Genomic DNA, 23,664 nt, shown 5'->3' with positions numbered 1-23,664 from the left:
GAAGCCCTGCTGTGCCTGGCATCCCCGGTTGGGCCTCGTGGGCAGGGGCCCTGCCTCTTGGGGCCCAGGAGTTGGCTTTCTAGGCCCAGTTGTGGTCACTGTGAGCTCTCTGCTACCCAGGTGCCAGGCCAGGCCTGTGGCTGGCGTGTCCCTGTCCACTTGGACAAGTGAGCTGACACTGGAGCCCCACCTTGTCCTCTATCCTGAGCCTGGAGTGCCCCCAGATCACGATCCTGGAGCTGGGGGCACCTGACAGCGGGGCCCTGGGCTCACAGGCCGTGGCGGGAGCCTGGGCCCTGGGTGTGGGGCCGGGCAGTCACTTTAAAGGACAGCACGGCCCTGACGGCTGATGATCATACGAGGAGGAGACGGCGCTCTGGGGAGGCAGCTCTCCCTGCCGGAAAAACCAGTGTGGAGAGGCAGCCCTATAAATAGCCCGCCTTCCACGCGCCTGTCCCAGGGCGCGGAGGCTGGGCAGCGTGTCCAGAGCTGGTGGCGCAGTCCCTGGTGGGAGGGAGGGCTCAGGTGGGAGAGTGGACCCCACCGTGGCCCCCGGATGAGAATGACAGAGGTCCAGAGGGTCAGGACAGGAGGTGCCCACCGGGAGGTTGGCAGGGCAAGGCCCAGCACCACGTTCAGCCGAGCGCCCACAGCTCCTGGCCGGGTGTGCTGACGGCCTCGGCCAGGGAGGCGCTCCTCTGCGGGCAGCGTTTGCGGCCCGGATGGCAGGGGCTCCGGGAGCAGGCTGCGTGTGTCTGACCTATGGGGCTCTCATTCAGGGCGACGGGTCCAGCTTCCTCCACTGACAGGCCTGTGGCCTGGCCTCTTAGGTGGTTCCCGGCCTGGTGCTGGCCTGAGCCCCAGGGAATGTCTTGTGTCCCCTCAGAAAGGATTGCTGGCCTGCGGGGGCTGCTGCCCGGGTGTGCGGCCTTTCCGAGGGTGTCTGGTATCGCACCTGTTGGGGTTCAGACGCAGGTCCACGTGGGAGAGACCATGCGGGGAGGAGCAGACCTGGGGGAGGGACATGGACCCGCGCATGCAGCTGGGAGGGGGTCAGGCCGCTGACGTGGGAGGAAGGAGGCCTGCTCCATGCCGGCCAGGCCTGACCCCACCATGCTGTCGTCAGCCATGTCCCCATTCCCTGGGCTGGCATCACCCTGCGGTCTTCTCCCACGATAGCCTCGTTGGCCCTCCTGACGGCCCTGCGAAGCGCGTACCCTTAGCGCTCCTTTCAGAGACGGCGGGCAGCCTGCCCGCGGTCACCCAGCCCGTCTCCGGGAGGCGGTTTCCTCTCCGAGCGCCTGCATCCTCTCTCTGCCTTGCAGACGGTGGCCGAGTGTGTCCTCTACTACTACCTGACCAAGAAGAACGAGAATTACAAGAGTCTGGTGAGGCGCAGCTACCGGCGCCGGGGCAAGAGCCAGGTGAGAGGCCGGCACGGGTGCCCGCGGCCAGCCCCGCCTGGGGCTGCACACAGCAGCCTTGCGCTCGGGCTTCCCTTGACGACAGTGGGTCTGGGAGATTCTCGGGGTGCCCACCCTGCTGGCTACAGCAAGTGTCCCCAGCAGCAGAGAGTCCAGGAGGAATGGCCACGTCCTTCTCAGCCTGGAAAGTTCCCCGGCTCCTGGCTGGGTGATCCGCGGTCCCTGTGGTTAAAAGGCCACATTCCCCAGTGCAAGCATCCTAGGACCTCTTGGGTGGTCCGCAGACTTGCTGCCCTCTCCATGTGAATAGTTTTGTGTTTGTTTTAGTGGATATTTGAGACAAAAAACAGCCCGTGCTTGGGCCTGCCATTCCTCAGGCGTCCCAGGCAAGGACGAAGCTGGGGGACCATGGTAGGACAGGGACTGGCAAGAGGACGGAGCCGTGGCTGCCTGCCACCTGTGTGTGTGAATAAAGTTTTATTGGGACGTAGCCCGACCATTCACAGTCCTGTTACCGCAGCAGCTGGTACAGAGCCTGGCTTTTGCCAGCTGGCCCTTTGTAGGAAGCGTCGAGGGCCTTGCGTTCGAGGAGAGAGCTGCTGGTTTGGAAAACAGTCCATAAGTGATGGTCTGGGTTTTGAGCTCAGTGACACCTTTGAAGGGGATTCTGGGTAGTTGCTGTTTGGATGGAGGGAGGGGCAGGTGTGTCTTTGGTCAGTCCCACTTCCCTTCCCAGGACTGCGTGGGCATCCAGGGTGACCTTTCCAAGTGGGGGTCTCCCTGGCACAGAGTAGGTCCTTGCTCTCGTTCACCCAAGCCAAGTGTCATTCAGGACATAAGTCTGGACGAGGGTCAGCCACCCTGGCTGTGTTCTGAACGTTGGACTGAAATGCCCGGGACTGAGCCCTTGTCCTTGTCCTCGTCCTCGTCCTCTGGGTCTTTAAAGGCGGCAGTATCTGGTTTGTGGCCCGGGTTTCCCTGGCTGGTTTCAGTAGCCGCACTGGCCAGCCTACTTGCCCTGCCCGGTCGTGGAAACCAAGACTCGGTGACCCGGCAGTGTGGCTCCAGAGGCCTGGCAGGGGGTCGTGAAGAGTGGACCACAGGGGCAGAAGGTCGGGGGGGCCGGGCAGAGCGTGAGCGTAGAGGGGCAGTACGGAGCGGTGGGGTCAGGGCCCTGAAGGGGCGCTGGAGACGTCCCTGTCTGCAAAATACTGTGCAGCACTTGGGAAGCACCTGCTGTATGCCTCCTCTCTCACTAGCCTCCCTGGCCCCCTGGCCAGCCTTGTGGGCACTGAGGTGGGCACTTCCAGGTGGTGTGCTGGGGGCTCTGCCGTGGGGGACCATCGCCTCCCGCGTGCTGAGGGCCGTGCACCTGGAGGAGCAAGAAGGCAGCGGGCATCGTGGAGGTCGGGGTCTTCCCAGGCGTCCTCAGGGGCTCCAGGGCTGCAGTGCTCTGCCCTCCCCGTGGGAACGTCCTTCATGTTGATCACCCACACACTGGACGTTGGTTGTGCACTGGGCACAGGGGCTGTGCTGGCTGTGCAGAGACCCCCAGAGGCTGTGACTGCAGCAGGATGGGGCTGGGGGGAAAAGCCCCTGCAGGCTGCGCAGGGAAGGGCCCGTGAGCCAGGTGAGCAGAGCAGTCGGTGCCCAGGCTGGGGACAGGGGACAGATGGCAGGGAGTCCGCCCAGCAGAAGAAGAAGTGCCTCCTGGGCCTTGGATGAAGGAAGAGATGGGGACCATCTTGGGACCCCCTTTCTTCTGTCCACCTCTGATGGGAAAGCAGAGCTGCTGCTTTACCAGAGAGCAGAGTGGCGAGCGGCCGCAGCCCTGGCCTGGGAGGCGCAGGTGGGTGAGGCCTGGGCTCGCCAGAGCTCTGTGCCCTGGCCAGCTGGAGCCCCTCTGAGGCCACGAGCCCTGATGGGCCGGTCTTCCGGTTTTTTTTTTTTTTTTTGCGGAGCTGGGGACTGAACCCAGGGCTGTGCTTGCGGGCGGGCACGCTACCAACTGAGCCGAACCCCAACCTCCTGACCTTTGACGATGAGCTAGAAATCTGGGTCTAAGTGCAGTTGCCCGAGTTTTAAATCTTAGGTTGCTTCAAAAAAGAAAACCGAACCCAAACGGCGAAAGCGCCACACACCGTTGGTGCCAGTGACTACTCGCCGTAGAACCCGTCCCCAGCTCCCAGCGGTGGCCCAGGATCCCGTGACGTGGACCAGGTCGGGCTGGAGTGGGGCCTGGGGGTCCCCGCGGGAGAAGCAGGCCCCTCTTCACCTGCCTGCATGCACAGCGGCCTCCGGGGGCGCGAGCGGGCGGCTGCTGGGAGTCCACCTTCTGCTCAGCTGGTGTTGGGGCTGGGCTCCTGGAGAGGGACAGCTGCCTCTGCCTGGCCTCTCGAACAGGAGAGCAGGTCCCACTGTGTGGGTGGGGTCCTAGGGCGGCCCTCCTGACCAGCTGGTGCATGCTGGCCTGGCCTGCGCCCTCCAGGGGCGGAGATGTACACCCAAACCCCAGGACTGCTGCTGGACTAGGCAGAGCTGGTCCTCGCCACCACCCGCTGGCCTGGTCAGGAGCACAGAGCAGACTGGGCGTCCCCTCTGCCCAGGGCGGCCTCAGGCCCTGCGACCCGTCGAGAAGCCTTGGTGCTCTGCCCCTTGCTGGGTCCCCTTCTGGGCACCCGGGGGTGATGGCGCAGAGGCTGCGATCTCCAGGTGGCCGGTGCTGTGAGTGGTGGGATCTGGTGCTTCCAGGGCCTGCAGCTGGGCATGGGCATTCTGGGCAGGCCGGGCCTCAGGCCCTGGCTCTGGACCCTGCTGTTCCGTCTTTCTGACTGATGCTTGGCCAGCCTGGCAGCCCAGAGCGTGGCTGCCCTTCACTGTCTGTCCTCATCTCTCTCCCAGGTCCTTGTCCCGGTGCCTGTCCCCCTCTCCTGAGTGACCACAGGTCACACTGATGACAGGCCACTAGTGTCTACTCTGCTCATGGGCATGACAGGTGCTGCTGCATGGGCCTCTGCCGCACCTCTGAGGGGACACTGCCTACCCTGACAGGCTCGTGTGGTCATCCAGGGGCATGTGTTGAGTGCCTGCTGCATGCCAGGACTTTTAAATGCCACCTTTGGAGGAACATTGGAGTGCAGTGCTTCAGGCAGGGCCATTGTAGGTCAGCCGAGCCGTGTCCACACATTCCAGACTGTGTGGACAAGGAGCTGAGGAGGTGGATACCAGGTGGGACTTCCCAGGTGCGGACAGTGGGCACGATGCACTTCCCAGGCACCACCTGGTGGAAGCACACTTCCTGAGTTGGCTGGCTTATCACCCAGGCCCAGGAGCTGGAGTCCTCCTCCTTGCCGCCCCTGGCTGGGCAGGGTTGACGTGGGAGGCTGTAGTTGGCTCTGAGGGGCAGGACTGACCCCTGGCGACATCTGGGCTGAGCCCTGTCCTGGCATTTGGACTTCTCCGTCCTCGGAATCGCACCCCTCAACCCCAGCAGAGCCGGCTGTGTCCCTGTTCCTGCCGAGCCCCCACTGACTGGGGAGCCTCAGCCTGGGGGCCACCCGCGGGGGCAGGCGTGGTGGAGAGCCTGGCCAGCCAGCCTGGCCAGCGAGGGGCTCGAGCTGGAGCAGCCTTCCCGGGGCTCCCCAGTGACCTGACGGCTGGCAGGGGAGGCAGTGCAGGGCTGATGGCCACAGCTGGGCAGCACGCCCTGCTCGGGGACGCTGGCCTCTCTGTTCCTCACTGAGCCTGTGTCCAGGGCTCACGGAGCAGGGTTCATGGGCCTGGCGGGTGTCAGAGCCCTTGACCGTGCCTGCGCAGGACACCGCCACATCGCTCAGCCCCGTCCGGGGGCGTTCCCAGCAGGCTGGGCTCCCGCCGCCGGCCCTGCCCTCTCATTTCAGTGGCCACAGTTGAGAACCAGAGTGGGGACAGTGGTCACAGAAGCGCGCGACCAGCAGCGTGGACGTTGGTGTCTCTGGGCTCAGCTCTTGGACCCTCCAGCCCTTGGCTACCAGTGCTCTGTTCCTGGCATCCACTGCCCTGCAGGCGAGGTGATGGCTGGTTTTGGGCACTGCTGGGTGTGCTGTCCAGAAGCCGGTGTCCTGACCGGAGGAGCTGCAGGCCCAGGCCTGGGGGAGCCCCTCCCACCAGCCCCAGGAAACCCCACGCCCACCTGGAGCCTGGCCCCTGACAGGCCGGTGAGCTCACAGGCTGGACCTGGGCCAGAAGCCAACCCTGGGCTCGCAGGCCCAGCTGTCCGCTGTGAGTCACAGGCCGCGTGGGTCAGCTTGAGAGCTGGCAATGGCAGAGGTTCATGGGGGTTCGTGGAAGCCGGAGCTCGGGAATGCTGTGTCCCCTGGACAGCACCAGCAAGCCCCAGGGAGGGAAGGCCAGGTGGCAGGCCCACAGCAGCAGGGCCGGGGGCAGCCACCCAGGCCTTCCCATGGCGATGGAGCCACGCGGCCAGGGTGGCACGTCCCTGAGGGTGAGTGTTCCTGTCCCTCCCTTGCTGTGTGGCCCTGGAGGAGGGGCCAGCTCGGGGACAGGGTGGGCCAGAGCTCTGAGTGACCTTCTTTTCCCACAAGATGGGACACCGGGACAGGAAAAGTCTGTCCTGGCCCCCGGCGTCCTAGCCTGCCCTTCCTGGCTGCTGGGCCGAGGGAGGAAGTCGGGGGTGGAGGCCCCACTTCCCCAGCTGCCGTCTGGCCACCACCCTGCCCTGCAGCGCCCGTCCTGGTCCCGTTGGCGACCTGCCTCTGCCCGGGCCCTTTCTCTCTGTTTGCGCCTGCGTCCACCCTCATCCACCCTCTGCGAGCGGGCAGGACCCCTCCCCGGCCTCTCCCGGCCTCCCTCACCAGCCCCATGTCCAGCCCCCTGCAAGCCCCCTCCCAGAGACGGCTGTCCTTGTTCCTGTCGCTGTGGCTCTCCCTGGGGCTTGGAGTGTGCACAAGGACATAGTGACCTGGCAGGCTGCTCAGGGCAGACGGCCACTGTGGTTGTGTTGATTTCCAGGGCCTGGCCACCCCTCAGTCCCTGAAATCCCTGGAAGGCAGGTGGCAGGGACTCGGGGGCAGGCCAGGCCTCAGTGCCCAGGCCAGGGTGAGGGCGCCTGCTTCTTGTGGAAGGCCCTGGGTGTCCGGGCGGGGCCAGACGGGGCCAGACGGGCCTCTAGCCTGGGGCTGTGCTGTCCTCCCGGCTGGCCCCGGCTGCAGGCTGGTGGACTATGCAGCTTCAGGGCCAAGGTGAACAGATGTCCCTGGTTCCCTGCCCAGCACTGCTGGGGAGAGGCTGGCCTTCCCCAGGGGCGGCTGTTCTTCAGGAGGGTCCGGTCGTGGGATGGAGCGAGCAGCTCGGGTGCCTGGGTGAGAGATGTTGGAGGGCTTGGCCTCCATGTGGGCCAGGCCAAGCACAGGGGAGACCTGGCCCCTGCAGGCCCGTCCTCCACGGACCATGCCCGAGGTGGAAGGGACGGCGCACGGGTGCTGCCAGGCAGGGCATCCCGGGCACCGCTTGCCCGGGGCCCAGAGCCGGCGGGGCCCCTGTGGGCGGCGGCCTGTTCAGGTGTTTGCAGAGTCCTCGTGGATGCAGCTGCACGTAGGCAGCTCCCTGTGGTCAAGGCAGCAGAGCGCGAGCCTCCTCAGGAGGTGAGTCTGCAGGAGCAAGTGGCCAGCTCTGAGGTGCAGGCTGAGAGGCAGAGTCGGGAGGAGCAGCAGGCAGGGAAGCCCCAGGTGGTTGTGGGCGCAGGCAGTGCAAAGGCCCCGGGGCAGGGCAACTGTGGCACCATCCAGGAGCCTGCAGTGAGCCCTGAGGGGGTCCCTGAGGGACCGGTAAGGCGCGGCAGAGCGCCCTGGTGTCGGGTAGGGACCTGGATATCATTGGGGCAGAGGGGAGGGTCCCACTGAGGAGCTAACGTGGAGCCTGAGGCTGGGGTGTGGCTCAGCGGTACTGGCCCCGCCTAGCACGAGGCCCTGGGCTGTCCCCAGACAGCCGATATGTAAATAAGGTGGTGCCCACTCTGTGGGCCTTCGCCGAAGCCCCCCTCTGCAGGGGCGCTGCTGAGTCGGGTGGGGGCTCAGGCTGCAGTGCCCACTGCCAGGGGCTGAAGGAGCACTTCCTCCAGGCCCCTTCCCCGTTCCCGTCCCTGGTGGGCCAGAAGGTATGCCCAGCCACTGCCACGTCCTGTCTCCTCACACGGTGCCGTTGGCAGGGGGCCCAGGGACGAGGATAGCCAGGGCTCAGCATGAGTAGCGGGCGTTCCGTCTGGTTGGGGCCTCCCGACGCCTCTGTTGTTGGGGTGCGGAACCCGGGCCCGCGTGCTCAGCAGGCGCTCTGCCAGGGCGCCCGCTGGCCCACCAGAGCTGTTTCAAGGACACCTTCTCAAGGTCCCTGAACCCACCTCCCCACCAGGGAACCCCAGCCCCAGGCCTCCGCCCTGAGCCAGCGAGGCCCTTGGCGAGCACGGTGGGCCACCAGCTGCCGTGTCTCTGGCTCCCAGGACCCTCCCCAGACGCCCCTCTTCTCCTGCGTCACCTGAGCCTAGACTGGCCCAGAGGCGCCTGTTCTGGCCCCTTCCCGTCCCGCCGGTGGGAGCCTCCACTGTCCTGTTCTATCAGCCCTCCTGGTCAGCTTGGGGAGGGAACGAGCAGCTGATGGCGGCCTTTGGCTTCAGTGGCGAGGGAGGAGCCGCAGTCCAAGGCCTGAGGCCGAGCACCTGGCTGGATGACCTGGCTGAGGAATGCTCTGTGACCTTGGGCATCTTTCTCAGCCCCTCTGCGTCTTTGCGTTCTCCTATAAAGTGGGTGATACCAGGGCTCTGGGAGGACCGAAGACTCAAAAGTGAGCTCAGGAGGCAACAGCCTCGCCAGGTGTCCGTCGGCGAGGCTGGCTCTTGGTCCCGTTGGCTGGAAGCAGGGTCCTTTGGGGATTTGAACGATGGGCTGGCTGGCCGTGGATCCTATGCTGTGGTTTGGGAGGACATTTCCGACAGCCCTGGGCACAGAGCCCACAGTCAGCCTGGCCAGTTGCGCGACAGGAAAGCAGGCCAGCGCCCGCCGTGAGCGTGGAATCCCAGGGTCACTTAGGCTGGGCGAGAGGCCTCCGTGGGCGTCACACCCTGGCAATGTTGGAGAAGCATCTCGGCCCCGAGCCCCCCAGGTGCAGGGGTCTCCCTGAGACCGGGGCTTGCATGGGCTGGTGCAGCGGGTGTGGCCCACCCACCTCGTTTGAACTGAGGCTCAGTTGTCACATAGTGACATGCCTTTTTGCTGGGGACCAGCTTGGGACGCTGGCTGGCAGAGCTAAGCAGGTGCTGCGGGGCCTGGGCGGCCGCCATGCAGAGGGTCTCACTACCTGGCCGTCTAGGGAACGTGCCGGTCCTGGACTGGTCCCAACTCCCAGAGTGGGTGCCCTTGGAATGGCCTGGGAGTTGTCCAAACACGGATCCCCGGGACCCGTGGGGAGCTGCTGACGCTCTTGGCACAGGTGTGGCAGGCAGCAGACTGCAACCTCCAGGCCTCGGGGGCCCTGGCCCTCCATCGCCCCTGAGTCCAGCAGGGCAGGTGTGTGACCCCCGGGGTGGGGCTTGAAGCAGAGGCCTAGCCAGTCAGCGTTGACCTGCCGTGGGCGGAGCCTCAGGCCTGGGGGCGGAGCCAACGAGCCCCCGCAGGCCCCCAGGAAGCTGTGAGGGGCCTCCTGCCTTCTTGGGTCCCTCAGGGCAGGTGGAGTGACCCTGCGGCGGTGAGGGGGGAACTCCAGGCTCCGTGACCCACGGTCACTGCCCCCAGGGACACAGCCACTCTCCCCGTCATCTGCAGCCACAAGAGGTGCCCAGCTCAGGGTCCTGGTCTTGCTGAGCCCCTGCCCTTGCTGATCTGGCAGGGAGAAGGCAGTGGCGAGGCCTGGCACCCGGCAGCCTCCTGAGGGGCGGGCGGAACCGAGACTGGGTTCTGGTGCCGACTGGCACTTCTGGCCGCTCGCGGGACAGCTTTGGGGACACCAGGGCTGGGGGCAGAACGCAGGCCCGGGTGTGAGTCCCGGCCCTCCCCATGCCCCTGTCCTTTCTGTAAAACGGACTGACGTGGAGGAGCCCTGTCAGCCGTGAGCAGCGAGTGGTGGGGCCCAGGAGGGCAGGGCGTTCACGGGCAGGCCCGGCAGGGCCAGCGGACAGGGCAGCCACGGGAATGCCGCGGGTCCTGGCCAGGGGTGGTGAGCCGAGACCCTGCTGGGCCTGGGGACAGCGGGCCATTCGCCCTGCCCGCCGGGCCACCACCTCTCCCCACTCTGGGTCCTCCTGCCAGTGCCTCCGAGTGCACAGAGGGACAGCCGTCCTGCCCGCTGGCCCGGCTGTCGGGCGGTGGTCCCATCGTGCTGGCAGAGCTCGGGCAGGAGCCGGGTGGGCGCGTGACGCCCTGGCCAGGTTACCAGCGAGTCTCAGGACCCCGGCAGGGCAGCCGTCCGTACAGAGCACACGGAGGCTGAGCGTCACGACCCCAGCGGCGCCCTCCCCGTGGCCCCGTCCTCAGAGGGGCCTCGTGAGGATTGGCAGGAAGGTGCCCTCCCGGAGTCGGCCTGCCTGGACAGTGTGGCGCCGAGGCACCATGGGGTGCAGCTGCCTCGGCCGGGCCGTGGACACCAGCTTGCATCGGGTCCGTGGTGAGGCCCTGTGGGGTCAGTGAGCCTCGCTGGGCAGGCCCAGGGGACAGCAGCCTGGAGGAGGCCTTGTGGCCACTGCCCCTCCTGGGAGGGACAGAGGGAGAAGCTTCCGGAGGGAGACCGCAGGCTGGGAGGGCAGCGCTCGGCAGGCACAGCTGCGGTGGCCTTGGCGTCACCAGGCCCCCTGTGACGGGATCCGGGCTGTGGCCGTTGGGTGCCGTGTCCAGGGAGGTCTGACCAGCGGAGATGAGCCTCCGAGTCAGCCTTGCGGGCTCCCCTGTTCTGGGCCCTGCTCACCCGCTCTGCCTGCCTCAGGCGCGTTGGTCAGGGGACACTGCTGGAGTGACCAGCGACGGCTGTCCTGGCTCCTGCTTGCGGGTCAGCTGCAGGAGAGGCCCTGCCTGCCGGGCACCTGGGGTGTTGGCTGAAGGACACCTGGCGGCCTGGGAGGAGCCGGCGGCCGGTGGCTACGGGGGTCTGCAGGGGAGGGCCCAGGAGTTTCTGTGTGGGCAGAGCCCCTGCTGGGTGCCCAGCGTCCACCCATGCCCCTGTGCTGCCCCTCCCTGGCGGGAGTAGCAGTGTCCCAGCTCCTGGTTGCAGCCGGACGTGACGGCCCCTCGCTGCCCTTTTCTATTCCGCTGGCTCCTGGCGGGGAGGGCGGCTTCGGGTGGCTGAGGGGAGTCGCGTGGGGGAGTCGCGTGGGCTTCGGAGAAAGGCGGTGGGGGCACTGACTTCCTGCCTGGGGGGCCCAAGGTGACCGCGGGGCCCCTGAGGAGGCAGGTTCTCCGGGCCTCTGATCCGCCTGTGGGGATCCGCCTGTGGGCCTCTGTTCTCCGCCCCCTGGAGGCCAGTGCAGCAGCCAGGCAGAGTGGCCAGGCACCGCGGCCGCCCGCTTCCCACAGGCCTGGGGCTCCCCGCAGCTCCGGGGGAGGCCTGAGCTCCCTCGGCAGGCCGGGCACCAAGTGTGGCCCGGGTCCTGCCAGATGCTGGCCACAGCGCCTCCCCCAGGCGTGGCTGCATGTGCCCTGCTTGGCACCCACGCCAGATGCCCTCTGAGAGCCCCGGGCTCCTCTGCTTCCCCTCCTGGCCCGCTCGAGGCGGCCGCGCGCTCGCCGCGGGAAAGCAGGGCCCTGGGAGGTCAGGACCGCCAGTCGCGCTGGCGCCTCCCACCGCACCCTTGGGAGCCCGTGTGTGGGCCTCGTGCCCCCAGCCCCGCTGGCTGTCGCGCCCTCCCCAGCCTGCTGGGCCCAGGTGCAGGGAGCACCCGCCTCACGCCCACCCCCGCCCTCCCTGCCGGCAGCAGCAGCAGCAGCAGCAGCAGCAGCAGCAGCAGCAGCAGCAGATGCCTCGGGGCGGCCAGGAGGAGAAGGAGGAGAAGGAGGCAGAGAAGGAGGAGGAGAAGCCCGACCCGGACCAGGACCGGGAGGAGCTGGCCAAGTAAGGCTGCCCGGCCTGCGCACTCGGCCAGGGCCCTGGGAGAGTCCGCCGTGCCCGCCACGACCAGGGTGTTTCTCGTGCCCCCGGCTCCTCGGAGCCCAGGTGTGCGAGGCTGGGCGCTGTCCTTCCTGGTGCGTGCCTCTCAGCACCCTGGTGGACACCGTGCCAGGCCGCAGGTCCTGGGCCCTGCCTGCCTGCTGGCACAACCCCGCGCCCCTCGCTCCTGAGCGCAGGTGGCCTGCTGCCCTGCCTTGCCCTCCCGTGGGGAGCGGCGGTCCTGGTGGTAGCCGCTGGCCGGCCCCCACGGTGTCTCCCCTGCACTCCCTTTGGTGAGCCGCCACAGGAAACGGCGAGGTCTCCAGCTGCCTTGGGGTTCCCTGTTCCCAAGCCACTCCTGTGTCCCCTGCTGGCCTTTAGGGAGAAGACCGAGGACACTTCTGGGGAGGACAACGATGAGAAGGAGGCCGTGGCCTCCAAAGGCCGCAAAACTGCCAACAGCCAGGGCCGCCGCAAAGGCCGCATCACGCGCTCCATGGCCAACGAGGCCAGCCACGAGGAGGCTGCGACCCCTCAACAGAGCGCCGAGCTGGGTGAGCGGGCAGGCGGGGGCAGGGAGGGGGGCCTGCCCACATGGAATTTTTAATGGCCTGCAGACAGGCGCTTGTTTCTGGTGGTTGGAATTCAAGTCCCAGTGATAGCCACTGAACTTGCTGTGTGACCTGGGGCGAGTTCCTAAACCTCTCTGTGCCTCAGTGTCCTCTATACACAGAGGAATCACAGTGGCTGCCTGTCTCCCTGGGTTGAGAGGACAAGTGGCGTGCTACATGGGAAGGGCACAGAGCCTGCTGGGTGTGGGAGCTTGGGTGTCCACTGTCTGACCTGAGTCGGGAGCAGGCTCAAGCTCCATGGTGGCTACCTCGGTTCTGGCCTCGTGCGGCCGCATGTCCACAGCAGCAGTGGAAGAGGGAGAAGCAGCGCCCCTTTCGGGAGGACTTGGGCTTAACTGTCCACACCCCGCCCTCTGCCCTGGCAGGCCTCTGGGCCCCTGCCTCCACCTCCTGGGCCTCGGTTTCTCCTCCCGCCCAGGAAGAACTCGTCCTCACTGCCCGCAAAAGGCAGTGGGCGCAGGCACAGGCCGCCGTTCCCAAGTCCAGCCACAGGGGGCAGCAGATGTGTGTCTGTCCTGCTCCATCTGGTGTTTGGCTGGCCCTGTGGGGACCTGGCGCAGCCCGGCCTCTGTCCCAGGGCTTCTTCCCCGGGCGGGCGGATGCAGGCAGGCTTCACTTCCGGACTCCACCTGGCCTGCGCTGCCAGGGCTCGTGTGCGGTCCCGGGAGGGGTGGCCGGGACCAGCCTTTCCCCGGGCAGCTCGGGGCTTAGCCCCAGTGAAGTGGCAGAGGTGGTTGGCATCTGAGCTCAACCACGCCAGCTGTAGGTGGTTGCCAGCTGCCCCTTGGTGGTGGCGTACGGAGGCCTGTGGCGGAGGCTCACCAACACTTGGCCTCTGGAGACAGTCCTCCCCATGCCCTGGCCCCCACAGGCAGGCAGCTGGGCCACGGCAGCAGGGCCGGGAGGCCGTGGTGGCCTCTGCAGCTGGAGGTCTCGTGTTTACCGCCTGCAGGCCTGGCCTCTGCTCCGCCAGCCCTCGGGCAAGGCTCAGTTCCAGGCGCTGAGTCTGCGGGGCAAGCTGAGGGGACGGGCTGGTCTCACGTCCTGGGAAGGCAGGGGGAGGTTCCGAAATGGGCCATGGCAGAAGCGGCCACCTCTGCCGCAGCCCAAGGCCAGCCGGTCCCTTCTCAGTGACGCCAGGGGCCCAGTCTTGTCCTGGGACAGCCAGGGAGAGTATATCACCCTCTGGGACAGGAGTCCTCGAGCTGGGGTGGGTCTGCGGGGACCCTCGGGTCGTCTGCGGGCACTTGCAAAGTCCCGGCTGGGGAGGGCTTGGGCCTCCTGAGGCGGGACCTGGGAGCTGCCCCCAAGGCCCACCTGTTACCCCTGCCTTACGCCATCCCCAGGGCCCCCGGTTCCAGCAGGACTGGGCAGGGACGGCCGGCACAGCCCCGGCCGCTTCAGCTTCCCTGTCTGTGAAGGGGTGGTTGCCGTCCTCCCAGCCTGGCAGGCTGAGTGGAGGCTGCGAGTGGAGGCCCGTGGCTCTGCTCAGTGCCTGCCCGCCTGGCATGCAGCCCAAGAGTCGGGCACCACCGTGGGTGCCCGCTGGAGAGGGGCAGCCTCTCTGTGAGGGTCGGAGAAGCGAGGCAACCACGAGGCCCCTGCCCTCAGCAGGCTGGGCAGGGCCTCCCCGGCGCCTGCCGACGGCCTCTCCTTGCTCCACAGCTTCCCTGGAGATGAACGAGAGCTCTCGGTGGACCGAGGAGGAGATGGAGACGGCCAAGAAAGGTGGGTCCGGCGCCTGGCGCCCGCGCGGGAGGCTCTGCCAGGGTGGAGGCTCTGCCAGGGTGGAGGCTGGGGGCGGGCCCCTGCTGTCCGAGCCTGTCCCCCCAGAGGCTGGCTTTGGTTGGCCCTCTGGTGACGTCGGGACCCAGCCGGAGCACATGCCCAGCTGTGCCCCCTCTGCTGCTCTCCGTGGCCAGCACCGTTGTCCTGTGGATGCGGCGGCAAACCTGGGCACCTCCAGGGCAGGGCAGAGCTCGCAGGCGTCCACCAGGGTCACGGGTCAGAGACGTTCACAGGCTTCAGCTCCTGTGCAGCGCTCAGAAGACCCCTCCTGGGCTCCAGGCAGTGGGACCCTGGACCTCTGTCCTGGGTTAGCATGTCCCTGATCGGAGGGCAGTTCTGGAGAGGACGGGGCCACCTGGTCAGGGGCGGGCGGAGCAGAGGCCCACGTCGAGGAGCTGGGGCTGCGTCTCGGCCTTGCCGGGGTGCAAGCAGAAGCCATCCCAGCTGCTGGTGACCTTGTGGCGGGCAGGGTCAGAGCCAGGTTGCCCAGCGCCTCCAGGGCCCAGTGCCTGCAAGTCGGACTGGGATGGCGGGTGACGTGTCCCTGGGGCTGAGCCCCTCACTCCTAGGCTTGCTGGCTCCACTCGGCCTTGACCTGCCTGTCTGAGCAGGACGGATGTCCTGGCGTCCAGGCGTGGGTGTCCTGGTGTCCAGGTCCATGTGTCCAGGTGTGGGTGTCTGGCGTCCAGGCGTGGGTGTCCTAGCATCAGGGCATGGGTGTCCTGGTGTCCAGGTCCATGTGTCCAGGTATAGGTGTCCAGGTGTGGGTGTCCAGGCGTGGGTGTCCTGGTGTCGAGGCGTGGGTGTCCTGGTGTCCAGGTGTGCGTGTCCTGGTGTCCAGGCGTAGGTGTCCTGGTGTCCAGGTGTGTGTGTCCAGGTGTAGGTGTCCTGGTGTCCAGGCGTGGGTGTCCTGGTGTCCAGGCGTGCGTGTCCTGGTGTCCAGGTGTAGGTGTCCTGGCATCCAGGCATGTGTGTCTGGTGTCCAGGTGCATGTGTCCAGGTGTAGGTGTCCTGGTGTCCAGGTGTGGGTGTCCTGGCGTCCAGGCGTGGGTGTCCTGGTGTCCAGGTGCATGTGTCCAGGTGTAGGTGTCCTGGCGTCCAGGTATTGGTGTCCAGGTGTGGGTGTCTGGCGTCCAGGCGTGGGTGTCCTTTCGTTCGGGCATGGGTGTCCTGGTGTCCAGGTCCATGTGTCCAGGTGTAGGTGTCCAAGCGTGGGTGTCTTGGTGTCCAAGTGGGAGGGATGTCCAGGTCCAGGGAGGGCTCTTTGTCCTCAGCCCCCACACGTGGGGCCTGTGCTGGCCGCGACTCCTCCGGGCTCATGGGGTGCTGAGGTGGGTGCACCCGCTGCCCAGTTTGCGTGGTGGCGGTCATTTGCCTTGCTGGCTGGGAGATGGGTCCTGTCCCCACCCCCTGCCCCCACTTTACAGGAACCCCGGGGCAGAGGCCAAGGATGGCACAGAGCTGCACGTGGGGCCCAGCAGCCCAGGCTTCCGGCTCTTGTCCCCCAGGCTTCTCTCTCAGAAGCTGCCAGGTGGTGGCCGCAGCGCAGCAGGCGGCTTGGGGCGGGGAGGTGTCTGAGAGTGTCCTGGGTGTGGCTGCCGGCCGTCCTCACCTGCCCCCTTGGCATGGGTGCCGAGGGCCTGGAGCTGGGGCCTGGATCTCAGGACTGCCCAGTGGTGGCCGCGGAGCTGAGGACCCTGCATAGCCCGCACCCTCCTGGAACCTCTGCCCCTCCCCTCTGGGCACAAGCCCCTCTTCCCCGAGCGCGGCCTCCTCCAGAGCCCCCAGGCCCAGGTGGCTTGGAGAGACCCCGACCCCTGGCTCTGCCCTGGTCCCCTTGAAGGTCCAGGTTCTGCTCAGGGTCCCAGCGGGGCTGCCGACTGGGCACCTGCTCGATCTCCACGCCCTCTTTGTCCCCTCCGTCGCTTCCTGTGCGTTCTAAGGCTCCTGAAGTGGTGTGAGTTTCCTCCCACGTACGGTGGGGACATGTGCTTACCGGCATGGTGGCTGGATGGAGAGCCAGCAGTGGCCTTAGGCACGCCTCCCGCCCGGTTCCAGAGCTCTCTCCAGACGGAAGTCCCTCGCCCATTAGCGGCTCGCCCGGCCCTAGCGCACAGCCCGGCACCACTAATGCGCTCTGGGCCCTTGGGGCCTGCTGTTCTGGAGCCCCTGCAAGCAGCTGCGCTCCAGGAGTGTCTGGAGCCCCGAGCTCACCCCCTGGCTTCCTGTGGCTGCGCCCCCATTGCAGGGTGGCTCCCTGCTGGCTGGTGGCACCTGTGCTCGGGCCCTCATGAAGTGGCACTGGTTTCTGAGCACAGGGGCCACCTGGCACCACCGCCTGTTGGCTCTGGGACCCGGGGTGCGCCTGCTGGGGTCCGCACTCGGACGTCCCTCCGCCTCTCTGGTCCTGCGTGCCGTCCCTGTTGCCCGCATGCCAGGAGGTGGGCACCCTCTCTCGCTTCTGGAAGGGCAGATCTGAAGGCAGAGGGCGGCTAGGACAGGGGTGCCCCGCGGTCTCAAGGTTGGGTCTGCAGCCCAGCAGTGAGCTCATCACGGGTCCTGCCCCTGGAGAAGCAGCAGCGCCCTGGGGTCCCTGTGCGCCGGGCTCTGCTCAGCGACGTTTACCACAGTGCCGGCGTGCCCAGCTGCAGCTGGACCATCCCCGTGCTGGGTGGCTGCTGACGGCCCTGGGCTCAGGCGGGGGCGGGGCAGGTGCTGGCAGCCAATCCTTCTCCACAGCCCACAGGTGTGGAGGCTGCCTGGCCCGCGGAAACCCAGAGGCAGGAGCGGTGCCCCAGGCGATGGCATCCACCCATCCTTCGCCCATTGTGGGGCAAGGGCACGGGGTCAGAGCCTGTCCCAGGACCCTGGGACCTTAGAGCTGGCTGAAGCATCTAGAAAGATTTCTGAAGCCTGGGTTTGAAGGATGAGCTGCACAGGATCGTAGCCCTAGAGAAAAATCAGGTCTCAGCCTCTAGACTTCCTGGCTGTGTGACCACAGTCAAGTTAGCCGACCTCTCTGTGTCTTTGTTTCTTCATCTTGGCCATGGAAATTCATGGCTGCAGGAATCTACTCTTCCGCTGTTCTGGAGGCCAGAAGTCCAGCCTGGAGCGTCAGCAGGGCTCGCTCCCGCTGGAGCTCCAGGGAGGCTGGCCTCGCCTCCTCCACCCGGTGGTGACCGGCCGCCCTCGCCGTTCCTTGTGCCTTTGACCTCACGTGGCTCCCGTGTCACAGGTCAGCGTTCCCCATGGACGGAGCCCCGTGGCAGAGCTCCACTTGTCTCCTCACACTGGCAGAGACTTCGCTCCAGAGCAGCCTCACTCACCAGTGCTGGGTGGGCAGATGGGTCAGTGCCCCAGAGCCCGTGGCCTGGGCTGGGCCCCTCTCAGGGCCACCTCGGTTTCCCCGTGGTCCAGTGCGGAGCTGGGGTGCTGCCTGCAGGGCGTCCTGGGGTGACAGCCAAGGGACCACGGTCCTTTGCACACAGCAGGTGCTCACTGGTGGTGCCCACCGTTCTGACCCGGGCAGGGACCCCACCTTGGGCGGGCTGGGACGAGGGACCTGCCAAGCAGGTGTCCAGGGCAGTGGAGGCATCACGGCCAGGGAGGCTCCCTGAGGCAGGGCCGGAGCCAAGTGGCTCTTCCTGTGCCAGGGCTGCCGCGGGAGGCCCTGCTTTCTGCCTGCAGCCCCCAGGCGGCAGGTGTGAGCCGCCGTGGTGCAGCGGGGAGGGGCTGGGGCTGGGGCTGGGCTGCAGTGCAGGCCGCTGGAGCAGGGCCGGCATGAGGCTCGGGTGAGGCGGCCCAGCCAAGGAGAGGGAGGGCGGCTCAGCAGAGGCCTGGCGTGTGCCAAGGCCCTGTGGCAGGGGCCGTGTGCTCCAACGAGCGCTGTCAAAACCTGAGAACCAGGCGTGAGGCAGAGGTAGAGGCCCCACTGGAGCTTGGCTGTCAGTACAAGAACACGGGGGCCCTGGGGCCACAGGGTCCCTGGCGAGTTCAGGCTGGGGCTGCCTGCCCGGGCCCACTGGGTGGGAATCACGTCTTTGCAGGAAGCTGCCTCCCCAGGAACTGGGCAGCCTGGCTGCCTGCCCTGGGCCAGCGCCGGGCTGGGCGGGAAGAGCTGGCTGGCGCTGCCGGGAGGTAGGGCTCTCTTCCCCTGGGGGAGGCCAGCCTGGCCTGGCTCTGAGCTTGACCTGGCCCTTCCTCCTGTCCCCTGCCCATCTCTAATGGGCAGAGAGCCCATCATGGAGGGGTCGGGGCGCCCCACACACCACCCCAGGGCAGGGACAGACCCCGGCCTCCGGGCCCCAGCTCCTCCCTGACCTCCAGGCAGGAGGAGGTAAGCGGCCGCCCATCCTCCTGCTGGGGCTCTCATCCTGGCAGTGGTGGCCGAGTGGAAGGATGTGAGTCCAGGCAGCCCTGGGTGCGAGGCCTGCCCCAGCCTCCGGCGCTCCATCAGAGGTCACGCCGTCTTCCTTGCATTTTGCGCCGGCCAGGCTGCCCGTCCAGGGACTGCCTGGGTACGTGGCCGGGCAGCTGAGGCTTGCACTGGTGGTGCACCCCTGGCTCACATGCGGGGTGTGATGTGCCCAGGTTCACACACCAGGCTGGCCCGGTGTGGGCAGGGCTGGACACCGAGGCTCCAGAGGGACGGTGCCACACCCCAGGGTTGGCAGCGGTGCGAGCTGTCCCACCTGCAGGCCAGAGTGGCCCCTGGGGAGCCCGTCTGCCCTGGCCAAACAGGGGGCACCCTGGCGAGCTGGTTCTGAAGGAGGAGGAAGTCGGGGCCCTGCAGCCTTCCCGGGCCAGCAGTCAGCGTCCAGGTCCAGGTGGGCATGCTGGGAAGGGCCGGGGCTGTGCGCTGCTGGTGCGGGCCTGCCCTGTGGCAAGGTGCCCGGGGCCCTGCAACGCTGCGCCCAGCCACCCATCCTTGGAAGGGCAGCGTGGGGTGCTCCCCTGGCGGTGGGCGAGGGGTGGCACGAAGGCATGCCCAGGAGGCTTCCTTGCGCTTTAACACGTGTGTCCTTCACGGCGTCCTGGGAGAGGATGGCCTCTGGCGGTTCAGATAGGACCACTGAGGCCAGGAGTGTGGCCAGGTCTCAGGCAGACCAGAGGGCGGGGCAGGCGAGGTGTGGACCTCGGTGGAAGTCGTGGCTGACATCCAGGTGGCATGGCTGGCAGAGTAGGGAGCTGGGAAGCTGGCCCTCTGGTGACTGCGTCCCTGGGAGCCCACTCAGGGTGGCCAGCACCTGGGCTTCCTGTCCCCTTTGGTAATGCTGGGGCAGAGGTCTTGTTTTGGAGGTGAGTCTCTCAGGGAAAAGCTCTTGTGGGGTGCGGGGAGATGCCCTCTGCTGCCCTGGCTGCTTCCTGCGGGGCCTGGGCTCCCCCTGTTGTGGGGAGAGCCCTGCCTTTAGGGTCTGTGCTGGTTTCCAGGGGAAGCAGCTGGGACCCTCCTGGGCCATGGGAGGGCGGGGGGCGGTTCCAGGCAGCACCACGGAGGCCTGGCTGGCCCAGGTGTGGGAGGAACCCGGCGGGCGCATCGACCCCCAGGGCTGCCACGAGTGAGGACACTGGTCACAGGCTGGGATGGGCGAGGGAGCCGTCCCTGCGAGCCCAGCCCCCACCCTGTACCTGGCAGAGGTGCCACTCAGCCCGCCACCTCCGGCTCCTTCTCCACGGCAGCGGGGACTCAGACCTCCTGCTGGACTTCCTGTCTCGGTCAATTTCACTTCCTAGTTCTCGACTCTTCAAAATGAAACTCCTTACTTAGAAATTAGAAGTGGGGTCGGGGAATCCAGACCGCAGGGCTGCTGGCAGGCGCAGCCCGGCCACCGTGTGGGTTAGTGTGCGGGGCCTCCCGCCTCCTGGGGCCCTTCTAGTCTAGCCATGGCCTCTCCTCCCCTGGGGAGGGGCAGAGGGGCCCCTGGGGTGCCAGCAGCCCCAGGTCCAGGCTGGGTGCCCAGGGCCTCTGCCCAGTGCCTCCTGCATGCCCCGCGCACGCAGGGAGGAGCAGCCTGGAGCAGGGGACAGAAGAGCCCGTTGCAGGGGGGCAGATGCCTCCGAGATCGTAAAACTAGGGGAGGCTCCGGGGGCTTCCCTGAGGAGGGGGCCCTGGAGCCAGGACCAGGGGACGGCCGTGCCTGAGAATGCCCAGGCCGCAGGCGCAGCGGGCGTGAGGCCGGGGCAGTTGGTGGAGCAGGAGCCGGGCAGGGCTGGAGGTCTCCGGCCAGCCTCCCAAGCTTCAGGTCCTCCTGGGAAGAGTTTCAGCCCAGGGGCGACACGAGTGGCACCTTGGGGATGGTGGCTTCAAAGGCCAGCCCTCCCCCATGCCGTGGACTGTGCGGCTCAGTGGGACGGGCCTCGTTCCCAGCAGGGCTGGGGTTGGCAGGTCGCTGAGGAGTCCTGGACTCGCCTGACCTGGGTTGCACTCCAAGGTCCAGCTGGGGTGCCGTTGGGGACATTCCAGCAGGTGTTCCGGGGCATAGCCGAGGTGTCATCCAGCTGACGCAAGGAAGAGGCAGCTGTGGCCCCAGACCCCTGGGCAGCAGGGCCCGCTGGGGACCCTTGGGGACCCCGTACCTTCCCTACCCCAAAGGTTGGAGGCTCCTCAATCCCGAACTTCCTCCCTTCCTCCTGGGATACAGAGCCAACCCTGCCCACCCGTAGCCCCCTAGGAGGGCCGGCTGGCCCAGCAGCAGGGCAGGTGGGGCAGACAGCAGGTGGAACTGGCGTGGGGGGTGGCAGCGGAAGAAGCTGTGTGCTCCTTCTGCCGGGGGTGGAGGGCCTCGTCTGTTCCTACCGCGCTGACGCTGCGCGGATGGGGAGAGGGAGGGAGCTGTGCCAAGTGGGCCCGCCCCTCTTGGACCTGGACCTCTGCCACGCGCCCCCGCCCGCCGCTCGCCAGCCTTGTCTGGAGGTCACATTCAGTCCTGACGCTCGGCCAGGTCGCGGCAGGAGCAGAGGGAGCGGGCTGCCGGCAGCCTGGGGTCGCGGCTCCGCGGGGCCCGGGGCTGCAGGTCTTGTCCAGCCGGAGGTCTGGGGACTTCTGGCCGGCCTCCCTGGCTGTGTCCTCTCGGGCACATGGCGCCTGGAGGAGCAGTGGACACTGCACCCTGGTGATGCCTGGCACGGGGGCGCCCCACACGCACCAGTGACGGCACCTCCCCCTCCCCCGCGGAGAAGGGCACTGGGCCGCAGCCCGGGGGACTGGACGGGACAACAGCAGTGGCAGCTCCTCAGGAGCGCTGGGCCGCTGCACCGCCCCCGCCCTCCAGCCACCTCCGCCCGCCCACCCCTCCCTCCCGCCTGGCCGCGGAGGCTGAGCCGAGAAGAGGCAGAGCAGCCAGAAGCCCGCTGCGCGCACCGCGGCCGCCAGCTCCCAGCCCCCTGCTCCCCGCTCCGCTCCCTGGAGCATCCTCCAGGCCGGATGTTTCCGGCAAACTTGGCCGAGGGGGAGACGCGGATAAGAGGATGTGAGTGAGTGGCCCCGGGCAGGGTTGGGGGGGGGGCTGCGGGTGCTGGTGACAGGGACCTTGATGTGGCTGTCAGGAGATTGCAGCCGGGCAGCTGGGACAGCAGGAGGACAGGTCCCCCTCCCCCGAGCCCCTGCCCTGCCTTTCACGCCCAGCGGGGGCTCCCTGTTAGGAGGGGCCGGGCAGGTCTGCCTGGGAGGGTGACCTCCGGACGTCCCCAGGTGCACGGGGCTGGAGGCTGGCGGGCGGGCTCTGCTCCGAGTCTCAGGCGCGCTGCTCCCTGCGCTTGCCATCAGCCTGGGGGTCCCCGGGCGGAGCCTGTGCCCCCCAGAGGTCCATGCCAGCCCTTCCCAGGGCAACACAGGCCCTGAGGTCCAGGCAGGGCTGCGCGGCCCGTGAGCTGGGGTTCAGGAGGCGGCCCCTGCTCCCCGTGCGGCGAGAGCTCTCCCAGCACCTCCTTGTTTATTTATGGAGTTTGGAAATGTCAGCCTCCCGGGCGGCCACCCCACCCGGCTCCCCAGCCCCACCCCTCCTGTCCCCTGCAGGCCCAGATGGGAGACCTGCCCCCGCCCTGGGGTTCCGGGCGGGATCCTCCTCGCCTGGCCTGTTTGCCGGACTCGGCTCCGGCTGGGGAAATATAAATAACGCACGTCCTGCCCGCCAGGTTCTGGAGCTGCAGCTGCTGCTGGCGCAGGCAGAGGGAAAGGTCAGGGGCCGAGTTACACTTGATCCCACGCCCCGGCCCCTCCCCTCGCCCGTCCTTGAGGAACCCTGAGGAGCTGGTGTGCAGCCACGTGGCTCCCGTGGCCTGCGGGCAAGCAGGTGGCCCATCCAGCGCCTCCCCAGGCGGGCCCAGTGGCCAGCAGGGCTGGAAGCAGGGCTCACCCATGCCACCCCTTCTGTGCCCGGAGCTCGGGTGGGCGGCCGGACCCCAGCTTCCCTCTCCTGGGGCGGGAATGGCCCCAGGCTGGACAGGAAGGACGGGACCCAGCCAGTCTCTGCAGGGCCTTGCCGCCTCAGGGCCACTGGCCCCTGAGGGGTGGCCCCTTGGTGTGTGTGCCACTCTCTCCGTGGGAGCTCTGTAGGGTGCGTGCCCCTACTGCTGAGGCCTGAGGGTGAGTGGGTGAGGGGCTGCCTGCCCTGCCCCTCCCGAGCAGGCCGTGACCCACATGCAGCTGGATTCGGTTTGAGGAAAGTGGCCGAAAAGTTGCTTAGGGGACATTTTTGTCAGAGCCATGACCAGTGCAGTTCTGGGGCTGGACACCCCGCTTCCCAGCAGCAGGACGCAGCCTTGGGGCCTCTGCCCGCTTGGGTACCATCTTGTCCAGCCCTAGAAGGTGGCCGTCTTAGCTCCAGGGCTGCCTGGGCCCTGGGGGTCACTCTGCTGGAGGGGACGGGAGCAGGAGTGGGTGGCTGCCCTCTGCCCGCACGGCCTTGGTGCAGTCTGAGGTCTGCTGAGGTGGAGATTAATGACCTTCCGGACAGGAGGGGCAGGGACAGCCATGCCCAGGCTGGGGACGGGAGACTTCTGGGCCTGGTGGGCCTGGGTTCTTCTCCAACCGGTGGTCTGAGGCTAAGAGCCCTAGGCAGTGGGTGCCTGTGGGCAGAGCCCTGCCCGATGCCGAACCAGGCCGGGTGGGCCTCGTGGCCTGCGTGGTCCTCTGGGTGGCCCCTTAACCCGGGTCCATCTCAGCCTCCACCCCCCCATTCCCGCTCACCGACGGTGTGGCCGGAAAGCAGCCCTGCCTCCCGCGGCCTCCTGGCAGCTGCGAGGAGTGTCAGGCCGGGTCACGCTGCCTGGCTCCGCTGCTGGGCCGGGGCAGGGGTAGCAGGGCGGCCTGGGCTCTGTCCTGCAGGGCAGCCCTCCAGTCCCGAAAGGGGCCCCAGCCCTGGGCACCCCACTGTCACCTGCTCCTTGAGCCCAGACTGTCCCAGGCCCCAGCCTCGAGCCTGGTGGCCAGGAGCCTGGTGGCCTGCAGCCCTCACCTGCGCCTCTGCCCACAGGTCTCCTGGAGCATGGCCGGAACTGGTCGGCCATCGCCCGGATGGTGGGCTCCAAGACCGTGTCCCAGTGTAAGAACTTCTACTTCAACTACAAGAAGCGGCAGAACCTGGACGAGATCCTGCAGCAGCACAAGCTGAAGATGGTGAGCCGCCGCCCGCGCTGACTCAGCGGGAATCCCAGCCTCCACCTGGAATGCAGGCCGAGGAGCCGGCCGGCGAGCACCT

At 67.5% G+C, this 23,664-nt stretch overlaps 1 protein-coding gene and 1 long non-coding RNA gene across 6 annotated transcripts in view; both read left to right on the top strand.

The window, feature by feature from the left end:
- The window catches only part of NCOR2 (nuclear receptor corepressor 2), a 99,083-nt gene that overhangs the window by 39,282 nt on the left and 36,137 nt on the right, over nucleotides 1–23,664 (top strand). Inside the window, 5 exon segments of the mRNA XM_079150438.1 lie at nucleotides 1,326–1,424; nucleotides 11,371–11,510; nucleotides 11,928–12,100; nucleotides 13,844–13,906; nucleotides 23,440–23,582. Coding sequence (XP_079006564.1) covers nucleotides 1,326–1,424; nucleotides 11,371–11,510; nucleotides 11,928–12,100; nucleotides 13,844–13,906; nucleotides 23,440–23,582 — 618 coding nt within the window.
- On the top strand, nucleotides 14,381–15,091 carry LOC306667757. 5 transcript variants are annotated; one of them, XR_013765632.1, is made up of 3 exons: nucleotides 14,381–14,612; nucleotides 14,742–14,952; nucleotides 15,011–15,091. It is a non-coding gene; the product is annotated as an uncharacterized lncRNA (long non-coding RNA). The 5 variants fall into 5 exon arrangements; XR_013765633.1 differs by having other exon boundaries at nucleotides 14,700–14,952; XR_013765634.1 differs by having other exon boundaries at nucleotides 14,381–14,620; nucleotides 14,728–14,952.

Source organism: Sciurus vulgaris, assembly GCF_902686455.1.
Source record: "Sciurus vulgaris genome assembly, chromosome: 8".
NCBI classification, from domain to species: domain Eukaryota; kingdom Metazoa; phylum Chordata; class Mammalia; order Rodentia; family Sciuridae; genus Sciurus; species Sciurus vulgaris.
Note: the sequence above shows the minus strand (reverse complement) of the source record. Positions and strands in the feature narration are given on the sequence as shown.